The sequence below is a fragment of the Prionailurus viverrinus genome, chromosome C1 (assembly GCF_022837055.1).
Source record: "Prionailurus viverrinus isolate Anna chromosome C1, UM_Priviv_1.0, whole genome shotgun sequence".
Lineage (NCBI taxonomy): Eukaryota > Metazoa > Chordata > Mammalia > Carnivora > Felidae > Prionailurus > Prionailurus viverrinus.
The window spans coordinates 5,843,515-5,866,105 of record NC_062568.1 but is presented as its reverse complement, the minus strand read 5'-3'; the positions used below and the strand labels follow the sequence as shown (position 1 = coordinate 5,866,105).

Here is a 22,591-nt window from a genome sequence, read left to right as displayed (position 1 = left end):
TCTTAGCTGAAAAAAAAAAATGGGTCCAGTGGCATGCTAGATAACAGTACAAGATATAATAGCATTTTTAGACCAGCCTCTAGTTAACTGATTCAACAGATGAACCAGTGTTCTCTCTAGCTCTCCTTCTGCATGACGTACTGCTGGTACCCAAGGCTCCCTGGATATTTGCAGAAACTGGGCCATCCGCTGGTGTGCTCAGCTTTTCTTCCCACCGGTTAGGTCTAAGTCCACCATGAGTTACTTGTATTTGTCCATAAATCTGCTTATGTTTGTTGTGATTTCAACTTTAATGATCGAATTGAATTAAATAGTGCTTAAACTAATGAAATATGCGTGTGAAAAGAAAGCTGTTATTTTTTCGTGAAAACGTAGCTAAGGTAAATCTTTGAAAAATTGCTAGTGAGTGAAGTTGTAGGTGAGGTCAGTGTAAACATTAGAAAATGCATGGAAACATTTTGAACTATCTTTGTACTCAGATGGTCCTACAAGTGTGCTTAGGAGACATCTCGAACTATCTTTGTACTCACATGGTCCTACGAGTGTGTTTAAGTTCTCAAATTGGAGCTTGTAGAGGTTGGATATGATTTCTGTAAGGCAGATAATGAGCTCCAGGTAGCCAAAGAAAAAGCCTTTGCCTTGTGTATTTGAGTAAAGGTTTTTAATGTGTGTCTTTCATGACTGACCACTGTGACTTTTTCCATTCACTAAGCTGTCTCAGTAAATATGTCTCTTTTATGATAGTATTATGATGACTAGAACACAACAGTAAATGGCTTGAAAGTTAGAAGAGAAAGGCCAGTGGGATTTCTCTTGGTGGAGGTTGTGAGGATGATGTGCAACTCCAGCAGAAGCTTGGAGGTGGAAAATAAAGGAGGTGGGAGGGCACCCTGGGGGAGGGCACCCTCCAGCTCCATGGCCTAGGTGGGGCTTTGCCCGGCTCCCCCAGTGCCCCTGGCTCTCTAGTGGATGTTTCCTGGTGAGAATCAGAAGTGGGTGAGCTCAGAGTGTTCTGCATAGTTTGAACTCTGTTCTGGACGACTGAGTTGTCATGAAGGCTTTGTGTACAAAGGAGGGACGCAATGCAAGTGCCATTTTGGGAGGGCTGTTCTGGCAGAGAGAAGGGGTCAGAGGGTTTGGATTGGGATGAAACAGGAGGCAAGGAATTTAGTTAGGAGGCAGATAAAAAGATACATTCATGGGACGATGAGAACAGTCTAGGGTAGTGGCAGGGGCGATAAAGGGAATCCTATCAAAATCTGATGCACTTAAAGTAGAAATTTTATACCATATACATTAAAAACTTGATATGTAGGTTGCTAATGTCATTATACCTTTCTAAGATGTAACAAGTTTAAATCATATCAATTGTGATGGCACAATCAAACTTAATTGGTACATTAAAATGATTAAGTATTCCAATTACATTACCAAAAACTTAACTTTGATGTATGCAGTTTTACATTGTAGAGAATGATAGTTTTTATAATGCCTTATTGCACCAACCTGTGGGAGAGAGATTTAATGATATTATAAATGATAATGCTTTACCTCTACTATAATTCCTACTTTACTTGCAGTGTTATTTAAAGGACTTTAACAGTATGTTCTGCATGATATAATATAGTATCCTATAATATTATACTTACAAGACAGGATATTTTTGCATATCTATCTTAGAACAAAGTTTTGGGGGGATAGTGAGGGGAGGAACTCTTCATCTGTTGGCCTTTCTATTGGATTCTACCAAGACCCCCTGACAAAAAACTCGCTTGTCCGATTACATAGTCTGATGATTTACGTATGGATTAAAGCAGCCTTTTTCACAGCACTTTGGGGGCACTGGGGGTTTAGCAGAGTGAGTTCAAGATTCAAGATCGCCACCAGAGAATGAGACGGTGTGTGTGTGTGTGTGTGTGTGTGTGTGTGTGTGAGAGAGAGAGAGAGAGAGAGAGAGAGATAGAGAGAGAGACAGAGACAGAGACAGAGAGACAGAAAGACAGAGATAGAGATAGAAGAACCAGGTTAGTTCTTACATGTTTTATACATTGGGTCAGAAGTAAGGTTTGATTCTATAAAGTAATTCTAAAAACTGTGAAATCAGTGTTATCTTTTATAATGTAGTGGTGAATGGGTGTAGAGAGCAGTGTGTGATCCAACAGGAACTGAGAGAGAAACAGCAGCAACTTGAGACAATATGTCTGAAGGGGAGGAGGGCTGGAAAGTGGAGGGAAGGAGCTGATAAAGAGCACACAGTGCTCTCAGCATATCTGAGCAGAAGTTGGACATCAGCAGCTGATGAGAAACGCTCAGACCAGATGGGGAGAGAGTTAGTGCAGACTTTGGGTTGACAACCAGCCTTGAGTGTTAGGAAGCTCGAGTTGGGTGGGTGGGTATTCTCCAGAACAGTCTGTCCCTGGAGCATGGAGCATGGACAGAAAGGACCTGACTCCTTTAGTATCAGAGACCACAGAAATACTTATGTGGGTGGCCTGAGAGCGAAGGAGAGATACAGGGCATTAGTGTTAGTTTGGACAAAATATAAATCCTATGATTGTGCCAAGCACATAGAATTTGCTTTAAGATACGTATTTGGGTCTTAAGACCCAATAAGGGTCTTGAACAATGAGCTTGCAGTATAACCGGTGACCCCGTTGGGTGAAGCATTTTGATGAGTTGCTATGAAAGACAGGGGTCAATGGTAAAGGAAAAGATTCAGTTCCATGGTCAAAGGTTATGCGGGCCAACCTACTCTTATCTATCTGGTGTTGATAGTAACCCTGCTGTGCGGTGTACATGGAAAGCCTCTTGTTTGAAAGGGACTGAGGTCTCACCATATTTCCTCTGAAAACCGTCTTCCTTCACCAAAGAGCTGACAATTGGAATATTAGCAGCATTATTTTCCCAAGGAGACACTAAATTCTCAAAAACTCATCTAGCCATGTGGTTCATTGGATTTATACCTTTTCATTTTTCTTCTTTTAAATTCAATGTTATCCTTGTCAGTAGATCTAATAGAATTTTTCCGTTTCCTGCCTCTCATACATTTTTAATTTCCATTTGGTAGGAGTTTTCTAAACTAAAAAATTTACCATATTCATTGTGCTAGTTTAAAAACTGATTGTAATCCCAAACATAAATTTATACTTTCGATGTAAAACATTTTAAATTAAGTGCATCATCTTATATTATTGAAAAATCAGACCTTAAAATTGTTATCCACCGAAACAAACGTAAGATTGTTGTTTCAAAAACGAAGTAAATTTCTGAGTAGATACAGACCTACGTATTAATGTCTTGTCTTAATTCAGTGTCTCATACAGTGTGTTTGAATTTGTTTTCAAAATCTACCTTTGTTTTAAATTTTAGTGACAAAATTGCCACTGGATCCTTTGATAAGACTTGTAAGCTATGGAGTGTAGACACGGGAAAATGTTACCATACCTTTAGAGGTCATACAGCAGAAATAGTGAGTATATTTATTTTGTTATATTTTTTATGTTGTTGTTTTCCTCCTCCTTCTTCTTCTTCTTCTTCTTCTTCTTCTTCTTCTTCTTCGCTTTTCTCTTTCTCTCTTTTTTAATAGACTTTATTTTTTACAGGAGTTTTATATTCACAACAAGACTGAGTGGAAGGTACAGAGATTTCCCATATATTCCCTCCCGCCCCCCCAAAACCAAGCATGTCCCTTTATGAACATCCCCCACCAAAATCGTACCTTTGTTACAATTGATGGACCTATGTCAACACATCATTGCTATTTCTTTTTAGGAGTCCATTATATAAAAGTGGTGGTTCTACCTTCATGATTAATTTGATAATTCTATCCAGTATTTTTAGTTTACATTTATTTCATATGGTGACATTTATGTAAATTACAAGCTATTCGAGTGTTTATATATTAAAGATGTCGTTCAATAACCTGCATCCTGCATTGACCAATTAGATGTGTAATATGATAAACATTTAAGTGCAATATCCAATCTGACTTCTTCTTTTTCATTGACTTGCTTTTGAAGGATTGAATTGATGTGGGTTGATAAAATTCTTAACATAGCTTTTAAAGTACCTTTTTAAAATATATATATATATATATACACATATATACATATATATACATATATACATATACATATATATATATATATATATATATATATATATATCATGGGAAATATTTAGGCTGATTGTTTCCCGGATATCGTTAGAATTCAAATTTGCATAAATAGTTTGATACTCTGAATAGCTTTCACTATTGGGAGGCCTTGACCTTGGCCAATTCTGTGTTACAGCTTATAACAATTAGTGAGATAATTGGCACCCCATGGAACAAATGATAGCTTTTAAAAATAAACAAGCTGCTTATTTTAGGAGTAAAATTTATTTATATTTATCCTTCAAACTCATGGTGTACTCATCCAATAAGGGCTCATGCTATGTTTAATACTTTGCTAGACACTGGGGGATAATGCAGTGAAAAACTATAACCGGCTCGTTAATTGCGCTCAGTGTGCACAAAGCGCTGTCCTAAGCCCTTCACATATATTAGCTTAGTTGTATCTCATAACAACCCTAAGGGCTAGATATTTCCCCCTTTTACAGTCCAAGACGCTGAGGCATAGAGTACGTAATTTACCCAAAGTTATAAAAAAGACATAATCCTCATTCTCACACTCCCTTGGAACTTTGAAAAAAAATTTTTTTTATATATGGTTCCTAGGAAAATATTGATTTTTTCATAGTCAACAACATTAATTCAATAAATATTTACTAAATATTGGCTGCGTGTCGAGCCCTGGCCTACGTGTTTGGCATGCCAAATAGAATCACACATAGATCTTGTCCTGCAGGGATTTTGTACTTTAGTAGACGGAGTAGAGGCACCAATAAATAAGTTCAAAGATGCTTTGTGGGTGTGCTAGAAGTTCGTGGGGAGTTTAGTGTGGTCACAGAGGGGAGCACCCAGTAGGGGGGTGCTGAGGAGAGACTTTGCTCGTGTACTCAGGACGAGGAAGCAGCACGCCCAGAGGAGGAGTGCAACGGTGGTGGGTGCTTTTGAACTCGGGTGACTCTGTGTGGCCAGAGCAGCGCTTCCCAGCCTCACCCCGGGGTGATATACACAGAATATGCCAACGTGGCCATGCGACACAGGGAGGGGAGCTGCCTTCTGCCCATGGGCAGGGGTGCTGGCTGAGGACCCCTTGTGCTGCCCAGCTGCCTGGATTCAAGGCACCTTATCTTGGCACCTGCAACCCATTCAGAGCCACATCGCACGGTGAGCATGATCGAAGTGGCCCGTAGTTTTGATTCCTATGCTATACTAAGGAATTAGGGCTTCATCCTGTGGATGGTGCTGTGCTGTTGGGACTCTTAAGCTGGGGGATCGCGTGGTCACTTTGAGTCTTTGGGAAGATCATTCTTTTGGCAGTGTGCAGCGTGATCGGAGGTAGGGGCCGGTGGGGCATCTTGTTTCCAAGCAGAGATGACGGAGGCGTAGGTGGTGGAGGAGTAGGACTGGGTCAGCAAGTAGATGTGAGACCTGAAGGAAAAAAGGGCCCCCAGAGAGATTCCCTGATTTCAGACAATGGCAGTACCGTTCACCAATTCTCTATATGGAAGGAAAAGCAGCTCTGTGTTCATATGACTCACGTGTCTTAGACTGATTGGTCCAAGCTGCCCGCGTGATGTCCATCGGAGGCCCTTTGGGCTTGAATTGAGTGGCGAAGTCTGGGCAGGAGACACGGATATGTGGGTGAGTCAGTGGTATTAGGGTGGCAGTGGGGACCACCGAGGAAGTGAAATTTCTGGAAGGAAAAGGGTCAGTGTGGGGAGAAGTGTGATGGCATCTTGAGCAGACAGAGAAGAGAAGAACCCTCCAAAAGATACAAAAAACAGATAGGAAGCAAAAGAAGACAAGCAGAGCAGGGTCATGGCTGCCAAGAGGGAAGAAAATATGGAGAAGAAAGGGGTCAACACTGCAGATGTCAAGGAGGTTAAGTGGGACGACCGACAGAGCCATTGGATCGGCCCTTTAACCAAAGTGGTTCCAGCAGAGTTGAAGAGTGGGGGATGGGCAGTCAGGGATTTGGTGGTGAAAGGGAAAAAGTAGTCGAAAAGGGGGCACATAGAGTCAAGGGAGGGTTTGTTTTTATGTGGGAAAAGCCCAAGCATGTTTCTAGGCCACTAGGAGGGATCTAGTCCAGAAGGAGAGAAAAAATCAGTGGGCACATGGCTCCTAGGTATGTGGGCAAGAGGGTGTCTCAGAAGGGCGAAGGGATCCCTCTGCACCTGAGACGGACGGAAGGGAGGAGAGGCCCAGGTGAGGAAGTCCCGCCCCCCCCCCCCCCCCCCCGCCCCCGAAAGATGAGTTTTCTCAGGGAAATAGTAGGAGGCCAGGCTATCTGTGGAGGAGGGGTGAAACAGACTGGGACAAGAGTGCGGAAAGGGACCATGTACTGAGGCAGAGGCACGTTCACATCGGGGAGGGTGCTGAGCACACAGCTGAGGACAGAAGGCACGAACGAGCAACGCCATAACCTGCTGTGCAGTTTTCTGAAGCTAAGTGGTGACGGAGGGCAAGTGAGTGAACGCAGTGGCAGTTGCTACAGTTGGTGGGAGTCTTACCGATGGCGCAGTGGAAAGACAGGGAGTGAAGGTATTGAGGATACTGGCAGGAGCCATGTTCTCAAGATGTCAGCTGAGTGGGGGATGAGGGGCCGGGAAAAGGCAGGGGTCTGAATGAGATGGAAAATGTCCTGGGGATGGCCTGGTGAGGAAGGAAGCGGAAGTCCTGGGAAATTGTAACTGGAGATTGATGTATTGGTAGTGAATTTTCTAGAGGAAGTGATGTCAAAGTCCAGGGTGTGGCCATGGAGTGATTATGAAAGGGAGTGCAGGGTCACGGGTCTGGGGTACTGGACTGGTGCCTCACAGGAAGGCCGCGTAGGACTTGGACTTGAGACTAAAATCCAGTAGCCAAAGTCCTTGGTGAGTGAGGGGGAGGATTGAAAGGGCTGTGAAGTTAACACCCCGGAAGCCGGAAGCCAGAAAACACGAATCTCATCTCGAAGGAGGTGGGTTTGCTTTTGTTCGCGTTCTGTGGTCTGGAAGCGGGGAGGGGCGCCAGTGCCCCTGAAATCCTGAGCCGGGTGCCGTGGGAGAGCAGGAAGCTTCTTCCCAAGAGGAGAGTGCTTCGGGATCGAACCGGCGCAAGGCAGGCCACCCGGATCTGATGTTTCACTACGTGGTTTACAAAGAATTAGGCTGAATCCAAGGTGGTTGCGTCTCGAAGCTTTTCTATGCAAAATTGACAGCGCAAAACTCTTCTCTCTCTCTCAAATCTCTTCCACTTCCTGTAATTCAGGTGTGTTTGTCATTCAATCCTCAAAGCACCCTCGTGGCCACTGGCAGCATGGACACAACAGCCAAACTGTGGGACATTCAGAACGGAGAGGAAGCGCTCACTTTGACGGTACGTTCAAAATGCCGACAGCCTCCGGAGCCTTGCATTTTCATTCGCCGCCCTTTAGCACCGGCCTATCATTTGAGTTTGTTTCTATTTTTGTGTTTATTGCAAACTGACCTCTTGGGCTTTCAGACTCTGCAGTGAAAAGAGTGTCCCGGTTGGTTTGCTGGCTCTTCCACAAGGCTTTGATGGGAGAGCTGGGGAAGCCACGCGGGCTCTTTCCTGTGACTGGCTTTAGTCTGTAAACCATACCAACTGTGACTTAAAGCCACCGCCGTCTTAAAGCCAAGTAGGAGGAGGCTGGCACTTTCTGGAAGGGGCGGAAGTGGAGAACTTGCTAGAAGATTCCTTAAAAGGATGACTGCTCGCTCTGACCTCCACCTGCCCCCCCCCCCACCCCAGTCTTAGAAGCCTTCTGTGTTCCAAAGTCTGAAATGACAAGGGGCCAGCGGAAGGAGGAGCAAGGCCACAGGGCACCGCCCATAGCCCAGGTGCTGCCTGTCCCCACAGGGGCCTCTGTCCACTGCCACCAGGCGTCCAGCACTTGCCTGCCGCCTCTGCTTCTCCCCACCGCAGCCCACACCCCCGTGCAAAAATAGGGTGGTTCTCTGTGCCGATCGGTGGGAACTGCTAGCTGGAAAACCCAAGTCTTATCCTTCCAAATTATAATTTTTTTTCAACGTTTTTATTTATTTTTGGGACAGAGAGAGACAGAGCATGAACGGGGGAGGGGCAGAGAGAGAGGGAGACACAGAATCGGAAACAGGCTCCAGGCTCTGAGCCATCAGCCCAGAGCCCGACGCGGGGCTCGAACTCCCGGACCGCGAGATCGTGACCTGGCTGAAGTCGGACGCTTAACCGACTGCGCCACCCAGGCGCCCCCTATCCTTCCAAATTATAAATGGACATTAAACACAGGACCCCTCTCCTAGGAGAGCTTTTTCCAAGAAAGTTACAAAATGACCCGGAGAGAGAAAAAGCACCCTTTTTAACTAACGCCGAGGGATGCAGTAAGCATCCTCCTTCGATCTTCGTTCTCATCCTGTCCGAGGGCGGCTGCCTCTGTATTACCTCCTCTTTCAGACACATGCCTGACAGTCCTCGAAGGACGCATCTGTCCCTGCACACTTACACCTGCCTGCCGCCAGAGAACACGTTCGTTTCGTTTGTTCGGAATTGCCATGTTCAGCCGCATTTAGTTTTTTGCCATTCGGGATCAACCAGAAATTTGATTTGTAAATGAAACTTTTCGCTACTTAAAAAAGTAATATATGTTAATTTGCTACAATAATTAGAGAAACAAAGGAGACACTGCAGAGTAGAATCTGCTGCAGAGAAGGGCTTCTTCGGATTGTCTCAGGACGTCTGATGCATCAACAGTAGAGAGGGACCAGGTGAAAGTCAGGCCAAAGGCCAGATATTTATTAACCTATTTGATGTTAAGTCATCATAAGAATATCCTTTAATTTTTTTTTCAATGTTTATTTCTGAGAGATAGAGAGAGAGAGAATGAGTGAGGGAGGGGTAGAGAGAGAGGGAGACACAGAATCCCAAGCAGGCTCCAGGCTCTGAGCTGTCAGCACAGAACCTGATGTGGGGCTCAGACTGGTGAACTGCGAGATCACGACCTGAGCTGAAGTCAGGCACTTAACTGACCGAGCCACCCCGGTGCCCCAAGAATATCCTTTTTTTTTTAAGTTATTAACTTTATTTCACAAACTTGCCTATTGTTAACCCATAAAGCGCACAGCCCTTTTATTTTTTTTTAATAATAATTTTAAGTTTATTTTTTGAGAGAGAGAGAGAGAGAGAGAGAGAGAGAGAGAGAGAGTGTGTGTGTGTGTGTGCAAGAGAGCTTGAAGGAGAGGTAGAGAGGGAGGGAGACAGAGAATCCCAAGCAGGCTCCACACTGTCAGTGCAGAGCCCAACACAGGGCTTGATTTCACAAACCGTGAGATCATGACCTGAGCTGAGATCAAGAGTCAGATGCCTAACCCACTGAGCCACGCAGGCTCCCTGCATACAGCTCTTCTAAAAGTGTTTTTAAGACAATGTGAAAAAAGCCCTCTGATTTCCCAAATCATGCTCTCGCCCTGTCTATTCAAACAGAAACAAAAATTAAAAAAAAAAAAATAGCTGTACTATGTAAAAATGACCTGATTTAAGTGTGTAAGTCAACTTTTAGAAAAATTTAGTCAAGTGCCACTTTCCCCAAACTCTAGTTTCCAAACATTTCCCCGGAAAGAAACCTGTGCCCATTTGCAATCTCTCCCTATTGCCACCCCCAGTCAACCACTAATCTTTTTTCCCCGTATAGAGTTTTGCCTTTTCTAGCATTTTCTTATCAACTAGAATATTGTGCATTTGTAGGGAGTGTTTTTCCACAGGTGTGTGTGACGGTATCCACTCTCTTTCTAGGGACATTCGGCTGAAATCATCTCTTTGTCCTTTAACACCTCCGGAGACAGAATCATCACAGGGTCTTTTGATCATACAGCTGCAGTGTGGGAAGCTGAAACTGGAAGGTATTCTCTGTCTTTGGGAATATTAAAATCTGTGGGGTGCCTGGGTGGCTCCGTCGGTTAAGCGTACAACTTTGGCTCAGGTCACGATCTCATGATTCGTGGGTTCGAGCCCCACATCAGGCTCTGAGCTGTCAGAGCCTGGAGCCTGCTTCGGATTCTGTCTCCCTCTCTGCCCTACCCCTGCTCATGCTGTCTCTCTCTCTCTCAAAAATAAAATAAGAAAACATTAAAAAAAATTTAAAACCTAAATCAGAGGGTTAAGAAAATCTTTGCTGTTCATTAGTTTAATCTTATATCTATTAAGTGTGCTTTGGATTCTATAGGAATAGGACACACCACAAATAAATTAATTCATTATTTAATGGTATTTCTGATCCATAAAACATGTGTATTTTCTTAGAATTCTGAGCAAATAATGCCACACAGCAACAGACAAGGAGAATGTTAACAGTAGCCTGGGTGTATGGCTGTTACTTATTCTGTATACTATGTAATCAAATTTCAGTGGCTTCTCATTACGGTAGGCATGGATATCAGGAGTAAATAAAATCATGGCTAATTTCCCCTACTTAATTTAGTTCACGAACTTCAATTTCCTTCCTAATTATTTTTGGTTCTAGTTGCTAAGATGTTAACTAAATTAGACTATTTGTTCTATAAAGCCCTACCTTGGACCTGTCTGCATCTTGGTAAGGGGGCTAATCATCAGGGGTAGCAATCAAGATGAGGAAGGGCCCTTCAGACACTCGAGGGGAAGTTTCTGAACTACCAGGGGGTCCGCTCATCCGGTGTAAGAGCGCTTCCAGAATTTCAGACCATCTTTATTATTTTTTACCCGTGGCTTTCTGAGGTCTTGTCTTAAGTAATGTTGCCATCTTTGAGTGCTTAAAGTTTTGGTATATTTCTGCTGAAATTAAATGAGTAGCCTAGTTGACTCTTTTTTGAGCTATAGTAAAGCCATCATTGTTTGGTCATCAAAGATGTTATTTTGTAAAAACCAAAGTTTAGATTCTTACACCCACAGGGGGCTGGACATCATTATTTGGGCACATATCCTGACGTGTGGCATTGTCCACCAGCATGCATCCTTTCCATTCTGCAGGAAGGTGTATACCCTAGTTGGGCATTGTGCTGAGATTAGCAGTGCTTCATTCAACTGGGATTGCTCTCTGATATTAACCGGCTCTATGGACAAAACCTGCATGGTGAGCTCAAGAAACACCTTTGCTTTACAGTTCTTGTGTGCATGCTTTTACTGTGTCAGACATTCCCTGCAACATTAACAAATCTCAAAGGTACTGTAAAATTAAGGTATTAATTTATAAATGATAGTTGGCATTAAAAATTTTTTTAAAATGTTTTATTTATTTTTGAGACAGAGAGGATAGTTGGCATTTTTAAATGTTGTTTCTGATCTCCCGAGTTTAAAGAAACTATGTAGTAAAACAATGTTAATTATTACAAGATCTTTAAAAAAAATAAAAGGCATGTTATTTTTCTTTATTCTCTCTGTTCATTTGTTGAACTTTGATTAGAGGCAGTCTCAATGAGGCTCAGCACAACATCTCCCTGCCTTTAACTTTCTTTTGCTAAGAGCTTATGCTCTGGAATTATTATTTGATTACACATCCAATGTACTATAACCTTAGTGTACTTTTCACGTGCTGGCGTTACAGTTTTAGATCAAGCTCCTTATCATTTGATGACCTTCTTATGAAAAGAGGACACTTCCTCTCCAGTCAGCGAAGCAGGCACTTTGAGATTTTTCCTACTATCGTGGCAGATTTGTACTACCCATCCTAAATGTCTGTCTCTGATCTTCTCCTCGTCCAAAGTGTGCCTTGTTAGTTGGTTGGCTGTGGTCTCTTGTCATGAATCCAGGTAGAATTAACAGAACATGTGAAAATGATACACATGATCTTGGCCCAGTTATTTAGCCAGCCGTTCGCATGTCGTCAAGACTACTACTTGCTGTTTTTGCACTTCAGACAGGAAGTTATCATAGTCGTCTTTTTTTTTTTTTTTTTTTTTTTACTTGTAGCTGTGGGACGCTGCAAATGGAAAATATGTGGCAACATTAACAGGCCATGACGATGAAATACTAGACAGCTGTTTTGATTACACTGGAAAACTTATTGCTACTGCTTCAGCCGATGGTAGGTCATCGGTTCATACATTTAATTTATGGGGGGGGGGGATTTATGCTTTGTTTGAGAAACATGTATAATTCTACACTATAGGTCATCTACCTGATGACCAGCTGTGGTACAAACCACATCTGCCTCATCTCTGTGATGTTGGTATCTATGTCCGTATCGTATTCTTGGTAACCATGTCGCGATATCTGCGTCACCTCCTTGGCAACCATGTCTGGTGTTATGCTCGGTCTTCACACCTCCTTGATGACTATGGATGGTGGTATATTCTGGATCATCTCCCTAATCCTGCATTATGCTACACTGTGTTGACCTCATCAACTTGACCACCATCCACAGAGCTATAATAAGTCTGTATTATCTCCTGTATCCACACGTGCTGCTCCATTACGTATAGCGCACTTTTGTGACGAACACACATGATGCTGTGCTATACGTCATCTTCTCCCTTACCATTGATGAGTCTACACTGTATCTGCATCATCTTATTGGTAACCGTGGACTGGTGGTAAACTGTGCGTGCCTCAACTCATTGAAGACCACATACGATGCTACAATACATCTCTGTCATCTTCCTGTTGACCGTGCATATTATTATGTCCATCTCATCCCTCCAGGACACAAGTTACAGGGTACGTCTACTCCAGCCCTGGGTCACCAAGTAAGACCCTACATTATACCAACATCCCCTCCTGATGGCCGTAAATGATAACACACCATACTCACATTTTCTTAAAAACCATGCACGATATTCCATTTCACTCCATCATCTCCTTGATTGCTGCCTAGGAGGTATCCTCTCCTTGATAACCATGTATGGTTACCATGAACTCACCTTGCTGACAAATAAATATGATGTTACACCATGTCTTTGACATGTCACTGAAAGCTGCATATCATGCTATGTGACATCTGTCCCCCCTCATTGACAAGCATCGGTATTACAACATTATGAATACACTCTGTCTTGGGTGGTAATTTATTATACTAAACAACAGGTCACCCTCATAACTATGTATTCCTGACAAGCATGTAAGAGACTCCATGACTTCCGCATCATTTGCTGGCAACCCTGTCATTATGTCCACATCACGTCCTTGACAGCTGCATGCGATGACACATCTGCACCATCTCCTTGGCCAGCATACGTGACGCTATACTAAGTCTATGTCATCTCATGACATCACACAACCATGTGTGATGCTCTTCTTTGAGTCATCACTCTGATAATAAAGTATGATGCTACACTGTGTCATCTTCCTGAAGACTGCAGGTAATGCTACCCCACACCTGTGTTATCCAGCTGATGACCACGTATGCAGCTGCACCTCGTGTGCATAATTCTTTTAATAGCCACCTACGATGCTACATTGTGTCCGCACCGTAGACCCGAGGATTACGTTTTAAGTTACACCATGACTTTGTTATCATTTAAAGACCACACTGGACGTTGCACTCTTATCTGCCTCATCTCCTTGGCAAGCTGGTGTGGTACTATCCAAAGTCTACCTAATCTCCTGGGTAACCATATGCAATGCTATTCCATGAGAGACCTCACCTTGGTAGCCAAGTATGATGCTGAACTGTCATCTCCCTGGAGACCAAATGTGATGCTACACTGTGTCTATATCATCCACCTGATGACCATGAAGGGAGCCACATAAGTCCACATTATCCCTCTAATGACCACATATGATGCTATCTTGTGTCTATATCATATACCCGACCGCTATGTTTTAATTTACAGTCCTTGTAATTTTCTTTAAAATCTTGTATGATACTACACTATACCTTCATCTAATCACTTATAACCATGTATGATCCTCTGCCATATCTTCACCACTTCCTAGAAATTTATGTGCGACGCTGTAATATTTCTACCTCATCACCTTGGCAAACACGTCTTCAAGGTCCGCTATGTCTGCTTCACCTCATTTACAAAACTACATGATTCCACATCATGTCTGGATTGCGTTTTTGAAATCTGCTCCTCAGGCTATACCTTTTGTGTCACCTTGAGTGCTATGTGTGATGCCCTAGTGCCTGTCATCTCAATGGTAGGCTCGTATAATGATGTTAATCTGTGTCAACAATTAATAACGTTATGTGATGCTTAAGTGCTCGCTACCCTCCATTAATGATGGTACACTCTGATTGCATCATCTCTCTGGCAACCATATATAATGCTACACTGTGTGTCATGCCCTGATAATTACATCATCTCCATGACAATCAAGTAGGGTACTGTGCTGTTTCTGTGTTATCTCCTAAAACACATGTATGATGTTATACTATGTCTCATGTTCTTCCTAGCAACATATAAAGCTATATCATTTTCTTGATAATCATGTATAATGTCTATACTAGGAGAGATTCCTTGATGACCATGCATGATGCTACATGATACATGCACCATATCCTACAAAACCATGCTACATTATGTGAAACCCCCTGTACAAGTATGTGTCATGCTCTACGATTACTACATCACTCCTTTAACAACCCTGCACCATGCAACTAAACTATTTCTGTATTATGTCCGTGATGATCATGTATGACGCCACACTATGTCTGTGTCGTTTGGAAAACAGGATATGGTGATGCATTATTTCTGTTACTTTTCTATTATTTGTGATGTTGAAATATATGTGTCTTGTATTCCTGATCAACACCTATGACATTACAATATGTCTGTGGCAAGCCTATTATATCCACATATGACACAAATTGTGTCTATATCGTCCCTCTGATGACCACATATGACACTGCACTGTGTGTCCTCTCCCTGATAATGTATGACACCACACCACATTTGCATCATTTCCCTGACAGCCAGGGTGATGCTACACCATTTCTGGTCATCTCCTTGACGACCACGTACGAAGCCATGCTGTGTCTCATCATGTCTTGGCCAGCGAATGAAGCTATAGACTCTGTTTGCATATTTCTTAACAGTCATGCGTGATGCTCTATTATAAGGAATCTCCTGACAATCACGTATGGTGCTGTGAGATATCTGTGTCATCTTGCCCACCGCGCACGACCCTGCACTGTCTGTGGCCAGCCCACGTGATGGCATCCTGTAACTGCATTACCTCTTTGATAACTGTATTCGTTTGCCAGGGCTGCCATAAGAGAGTACAACAGACTGAGTGGCTTAAAAGACAGACATTTCTCTTCTCACAATTCTGGAAGCTACAGTTCAAGATCAAGGTGCTGGCAGTGTTGGTTTCTTCTGAGGCCTGCAGATGGCAGTTTTCTCCCTGTGTCTTCACATGGTCTTCCCTTTGCACGTGTCTGTGTCCTAATCTCTTTTTCTTACAAGGGCACCGGCTATATTGGGTTAGGGCACACTCTAAGGACCTCATGTTAATCTCATTTCTTCTTTAAAGACCCAATCTTGGGGCACCTGGGTGCCTCAGTTGGTTAAACGTCCGACTTCGGCTAAGGTCATGATCTCGCGGTTGGTGGGTTCGAGCCCCGAGTCAGGCTCTGTGTTGACAGTTCAGAGCCTGGAGCCTGCTTCAGATTCTGTGTGTCCCTCTCTCTCTCCCCCTCCCCGGCTCGTACTTTGTCTGTCTCTCTCTTAAAAATAAACAAACATTTACAAATTAAAAAGAAATAAAATAAAAAAGACCCAATCTCCAAGTAAGTCAACTTCTGAGGCACGGTGGGTTGGAAATTCAACATATGAGTTTTGTGGGGACCGCAGTTTGGCCCAATAACAGCATGTGTGACATACAGCATGTTTGTGTCTTCTGCCTGAAGACTTCTCTTCTTGCAAATCCCACAGTATGACATGTCTGTATCGTGTCTTTGCTAATCATGCTACACTCTGTCTGTATCATCTTTTAACCTACTATATACGATGCTACATTGTGACTTCCCCACCTCCCGAGAGCCATGGATGATGCTATACCAGGGATAAACTCCTGAAGACGGTGAATGACGCTTCTTGATGTCTGCATCATATCCTTGACAAAAACATGAGATGCCACACTCTGGATCATATCTTAAGTATGTGTCATGGTGTGCGATTACTCCAGAATGTTTCAATACATACATAATGCTCTGCCATTATTCAGGTCTTTGACAACCTCGTAAGGGTATAATGCTGTATATCCTATACTGTGTTTATATCATCTCCTTGATAACCATGGGGAGTGCTATGCTATTTTGCAGCATCTCCTAGACAGCTAAGTGTGATGCTAAGTGTGACAGTATGTGTCATGTCCATGATGACCACCATGTATGATGCTCCAATATATCTTGCCACCTGTTGATGACCCCATATGTTGCTACGCTGTGTGTTTTAATCTCCTTGGACAAGCGTACATCGTGCTATACTATGTCTGCCTCATCTCTGTGATGGCCACATAGGACACTATGTCTGTGTCATGCTCCCATGAATGCGTATCATGCTGTGCTATGATTGTGTCATCACTATGTCAACACTCATAAGCCTCCACTGTGTCTAAGGCATCTCTTTGATATTCACATATGATGTTTTATCATGTCCAATTCCTTCGTGACTCCAGGGGACTGTACATCATGTCCATGTAAACTTCTTAACAGCCATTTCAGGAATTCTAGCAAAGATGGAAGGCTTTTTGGGGGGGGGCGTGATTTGTTTTTAGTTTTCCTGCATTTGCTCCTTGTGGCTAACATACTGTTAAGCAGTTGCGTATCTTTTGTGTTATAATGACTTGTAGGGTTTTGCCAGTGATTCATTTTAATTACACAGTCTTTATTCCACCTGTGTCTCCTTTTTAAAAATTACATTTGCATGCTTATTCTCTTACTCACTAGGACTTTTCAAAGGTGATCCTTTGATCATACATAAAGTTCTTTCTATGCTCTGGAATTATAAACACCCTGAATTTGAGAGTTCTACTTTTTCAAAGTAACCACTTACTTTTTCATCTTATCACAGAGCTTGGCTTTTTAAAAATCATCCCTTGACTGTAATTAATCTACCCTTTTCATTTTAAATATCATTCTAACTTATACAAAAAAATCCATTTGACACAAGTAGAGAGGGTACCTACTTTGTGCCAGGAATCATTTCAGGAGCATGGGATAGATCAATGAGTGGAAGAGAGAGGAATCCCTCCCCTCATGGAGCTGTACTGTGGAGGGAGAGACAAGGAAGAATACCATACATATGTTTTACATAGAATGTGAGGACATAGAGAATGTTAGATTATAAAGAATGTTAAATTATAGAGAATGGCAGATTAGGAAGCATGTTAGGACTTTGTCAGCACTAGGGGAGCAGAAAGAAGCCAGGTCTGGAGATCAGGATGCTGAGGGATGGGTAAGAATGAACTGCACGTTCAATTCTTCTCCTTTTGTTTTCTCTACCATCTGTTAAGCCCTCCTAGCAGTGATTCTATTCTTTCCCTGTTCAACAAGACGTTGCTTCAAAAAAAAAAAAAATCTTCTTCTTCTCTTTTGGCGTGTCTTGTGAGCCTCTCTTCCCATCGTGTACCTTCTAAGAAGTCTTGATGCTTAGGAAATCTTGTTTACTTAATCTCTGGTTCTTGCCCCACACCCCCTTCTTAAAATTGGATCCATTCAACTGGGTTAGTTACCTGGGTTAGTTACACAGCTACATCTGTGTGTATATATCACCTTTTTCTTCCTCATTGGAATCGTTCTCAAGACTGAATTATTTTGTGGTGTCCTGTTCATATTTCTGTCTTTTTAAAATCATAGTTTCAGACTATATTATTTCTGTCTTGCCTGGGTTTAAAATGCTTCTGAGAAATTTCAAGAATGACTCCATGTAGAATATTCACTTTTGTCGTATTAACACATTCTTAAAACACGTTGGTCACTTGAAGATTTTTGGAATGTCCAAGTAGCAAGTTTTATATTTTTAGTCATATTGATTGTACAATAGCACTTTTCATCTACACCTTCCTGAAGTTGACACTGTCAGAAGGGCAAGTACAAAATTTACTAAGATACTTTGTTCTTCTCTGAATGAAAATTAAGTAACCAAAATTCGTTATCTTTGCTAATTTTGCCTCTATCTAATGTTTTTTTTTTTATTTTTTTAAACGTTTATTTATTTTTGAGACAGAGAGAGACAGAGCATGAACGGGGGAGGGGCAGAGAGAGAGGGAGACACAGAATCGGAAACAGGCTCCAGGCTCCGAGCTGTCAGCCCAGAGCCCGACGCGGGGCTCGAACTCACGGACCGCGAGATCGTGACCTGAGCCGAAGTCGGCCACGTAACCGACTGAGCCACCCAGGCGCCCCTCTATCTAATGTTTTAATTGCACTAATTTTGCCTCTGTGTAAAGTTATAATTGCAGTAAGAGAGCAGCCTTCACCTGGCTAGATAAATTTTAACTTTTTTCTGATAATTTTACTACTTCTGTTTTTCTCCTTCTACACTTGTTTAACTCCTCCACTCCTTAATTCTAAAGAAATGTATATACCTCTCCCTCCTCCCTCCCCCCTTCCTTCCTTTCTTCCTTCCTTCCTTCCTTCCACCCACCCATCCATCCACCCACCTATCCTGTATCCACTTAATGGGTGTCTACTGGGAGCTTGGCACTTCTGGGCACTGGAGAACATCTGGGAACAAACCATTCTACTAGCTCTTTCTGTAGAAAGGCATCCCTAATGCCTATTCTTTGCCCAGCAAGTAGTGGCTGTCGTTCCTTTTCAAGAAGGCCTCCTGAACCTTCTGTGCCCTTACACGCTTTTTGGTGTGTGGTGCTGGTCTGGTGGCTTATTTCATCCCCAGCTTCTCAAAACTTGTTTTGATTCTCCCCTTTCTCTTTAAGATCTTCTTTCTGGATTCCTTCCCCGCCTTTTCGACCTTGGAACCCATTGTTTCTTCTAGTAAGCTCAGGGCTATAGACGCACCCTCTTCCCCCTCTTCTCCCGCGGTGGCACCAGCTTGCACGGTCAGTTTCAGGTGGTGGCCCTCGCCGCAGGAAGGGAGACAAACACACAGAGCCTGTATGTCAGAACGATAGATATTTACATAATTCAAAGCACATGGTTCAAAGTTCTGTATCGCACATGAATTCATATGTATCTCCACTCTTTCAAAAAGGAACGGCAAGGGTTTTCAGTGCAGCCACAAGGAAATGCATTGCCAGATTGGAAGGCCACGAAGGTGAAATTTCAAAGGTGAGTTGCATTCTCATCTGGAGCAGTTTCTTTAGTTAAAAAGAATCGAATGCATAGTGGTCTGTTGGCACTAGGGTTTGCCCAATTATCCTACTCTTTCTAGAAATCATAAAAACGATATTTTTAAGTGTGACCTCAAACTCAGCGTAATAAATGATTCCTAAAATCTTTAAGACAGTTTAAGATAGTATTTTTTCTCAGCCATCAGCAAAAGATCGAGTTAGCGGAAGATACTTATTAAAGCCATTTAAGAAACTTGTGAAGTACTTTTCTCGGTCTTGGCTGACACACAAATGTATATTATGCAGAATAACATGCTGTTCAGCAAGTATCAAGTGTGCTGTGAATTCAATGCAATTGAGAAAGTGTGTCCGGGAAATATTTAATACTTCACAGTTTAAATTTTTTTAAATGTTTCTTTATTTTTGAGCGAGAGAGACAGAGCGTGTGGTGGGGAGGGGCAGAGAGAGAGGGAGACACAGAATCTGAAGCAGGCTCCAGGCTCTGAGCTGTCAGCAGAGAGCCCGACGCAGGGCTCGAACCCATAGACTGCGAGATCGTGACCTGAGCCAAAGTCAGATACTTAACTGACTGAGCCACCCAGGTGCCCCAATACTTAGTAGAGTCTAAAATGACCTATTTTGAAACTTCAGAACTGTAGCTTAGGATTTTGTATAAGCTTCACCCATACGTGATTCACAGAGCAGAGACTTCCAATCAGTGATCTGAAGTTTAGCCATGTCCTGTGACAATTTTGGAAAGATCTGGACATGGAGACCCTCCACTCCCACCCAGTTCAGCCCAGTTCTTTGGTCTTGTACCTGAGATCAGATTTGCTCCTTCCTTTTAAAGTATAATTTTGATGGCTTCAGGTCCTGGAAGGCTGCCCCTAGACCCTGGAACTGTCCCTGTGGTGCTCCCCACCAACCCACGCCCCCCTCCCCCCATACCTGCTGCTGGTGGCCCGGAGCTCAGGAGCTCCTGTCTTTCAGGGTTGGTCTCTAAGGCCACGCAGAGCACATCTTCTCCATAGGCTGGGATGGGCAGGGAGGGAGAGAGGGAAGTGTGGATGTGGGAGACAGCCTGGGAAGAGAGCCCAGACTGTGTTTCTGAGTGGCTGGTCTAATGACATGCATGATGTGTCCTACTCAACAAGTGCACATGTTTTTGTGTATGTGTGAAAATGAAGAGTTCTCAAACTCTGTATTATTGCATTTTAGAAAGAGAGAGAGCACAAATGGGGGAGGAACAGAGACAGGGGAAGAGAGAGAGAGAGAGAGAGAGAGAGAGAGAGAGAGAGAGAGAGAATCCCAAGTAGGCTCCACATTGTCAGCATGTAGCCCCATGTGGGCTCAAACTTACAAACAGTGAGATCATGACCTGAACTGTAATCAAGAGTCCAATGCTTAACCAACTGAGCCACCCAGGCACCCCTCAGCAAATGCTTTTCGATAGCTTCCACTGTGCTAGGCGTTGTACTGGGGACATAAGGACAAAAAAAAAAAAAAAGCCATGGCCTTGAGCCTTTCCCTCATCAGATTTTTAGTCCTAGAGGATGTGACCCAAATCATTGCATTATGATGATTTAGAGAGGCTTAGAAGCATGGTGCCCAAAGGAATAGTGAACTGACCATTTCCTTTGACAGCTGCTCAGATACGTTTGACAACACTTGGCACGTAGGAGGCACTAAGCACAGGTTTATGCAATGTGCTTTGTTTTGAGTGGCAATAGAGAGAAAGTCCCTGCCTGTAGGCACGACATTCACTCATTCTGTGGCCAGGTTGAGGGAGGATCTGTATGCTTTTGCTTACAGAAAGTTGGGTTACGGGGATGACATGGGGGGTTGGATTTGAAGGAGCCTGACTTGTGTCCTCATCCACACCAGGGCTCTCTTGGTTTGCCTGGAAAGACTTTGGAAAGAGGCTAGGTGGGGAATACTCAAATTAGAAGAGAGCTTCGGTCTTTATCCTTAGAGTTGTTGTGTGTGGTGGTGGTGGTGGGGGGTGTAGCCAGTTAATTTCTTCTGTCTAGAAGAATTATTATGTATTCATAATAATCATGTATTAATCCCTGCAATATTTTTTCCCATCAGGAAGGAACTATTCTATGTAAGAATAAATGCCAGGCTAGGAAGATGACAGGTGCTTAGTAATGTCCTCTTTTTGCTGGTGAAAAATATGTCGGGAATCATATTACACAAACCTGTGATCCTTTTTCCTTTCTGTCTTGTAGATTTCTTTCAACCCCCAAGGGAATCGTCTTCTAACGGGCAGCACTGATAAAACAGCGAGAATCTGGGATGCTCAGACTGGTCAGTGCCTCCAGGTTCTTGAGGGGCACACTGATGAGATCTTTTCATGTGCTTTCAACTATAAAGGCAACATAATCATTACAGGTACGGGAAAGAGAAACACATCTGGGTGTTCAAGTTCACTGTTTTTCCATTTGATGGCATCGTTTGAGGGGAGGGCAGGGAGGATAAGCAGAGGGGATGCCTGGGGTGGCTCCATTCTCGTCTTGGCCAATTCTGAGATGCTGTGAATTTCGCTCCTGTGAGTAGGACACAGTCTTGCCCAATTTGTGACTGACAGGAATCATTAAAAAAATTTTTTTTTCGCTCCCCAAATGCCCGAGCTGCTCAAAGGCTCCACGGCTGGACACACTGAGTGTATTGATGATTGTCAACGACCCAGAAGATATTAATTTGTGAAAAGAGAGAGTTAGTGAATAAAATAAAGGAAAAATAACTTTGTGCAATTTGTTTCGTTAGGTAGCAAGGATAATACCTGTAGGATATGGCGTTGACGGAAGAGAGCGGCTGATGAGCGGATTTGCTAGCGATGGAGGTGAAGGTAGAGCTTCACAGTTGTCAAGCAAGCTATTTTCATGTTTCACATCTTCTCTTTTTCCACACGTCAACTATATGCTGTCGTTAGCTTCGCAGATATGACCGTTAAAACTAATAAACTTATATCACGTCTTCATAGTATTTGATGGAAATGGTAGGACAGGCCACAATGTGTGGCCAATGTTACTGGTGATTGCATCTTTGTTTTTATTTTTAGTAGCATCATGATAGTGATAAAGGAAATCAGAGTGATTTCACAGTGTGTCTCAGATTCTCCTTTGAAAGCTCTTATAAAATCTGTTGAATAAAGGTTTTGGAAGCAGTTGTGAGTGAATTAGCCATCTACATGTATGATGTATGTGTCTCTTGTGATGAGAACTTTTAAGATCTACTGTCTTAGCAACTTAAAAAAAATTTTTTTTAATGTTTATTTATTTTTGAGAG

The 22,591-nt window shown here is 42.9% G+C and overlaps 1 protein-coding gene across 2 annotated transcripts in view; it reads left to right on the top strand.

The window, feature by feature from the left end:
- The window catches only part of DAW1 (dynein assembly factor with WD repeats 1), a 47,487-nt gene extending 25,099 nt beyond the window's left edge, over positions 1–22,388 (top strand). For both annotated transcript variants that reach the window (XM_047871499.1, XM_047871500.1), the window contains exons 6-13: positions 3,370–3,469; positions 7,364–7,471; positions 9,884–9,990; positions 11,093–11,195; positions 12,032–12,146; positions 19,222–19,298; positions 21,532–21,694; positions 22,070–22,388. In XM_047871499.1, the coding sequence (XP_047727455.1) occupies positions 3,370–3,469; positions 7,364–7,471; positions 9,884–9,990; positions 11,093–11,195; positions 12,032–12,146; positions 19,222–19,298; positions 21,532–21,694; positions 22,070–22,104 (808 nt within the window). In that variant the 3' untranslated portion in view covers positions 22,105–22,388. The remainder of the gene's footprint in view (positions 1–3,369; positions 3,470–7,363; positions 7,472–9,883; positions 9,991–11,092; positions 11,196–12,031; positions 12,147–19,221; positions 19,299–21,531; positions 21,695–22,069) is intronic.
- Positions 22,389–22,591: the final 203 nt, after the last annotated feature.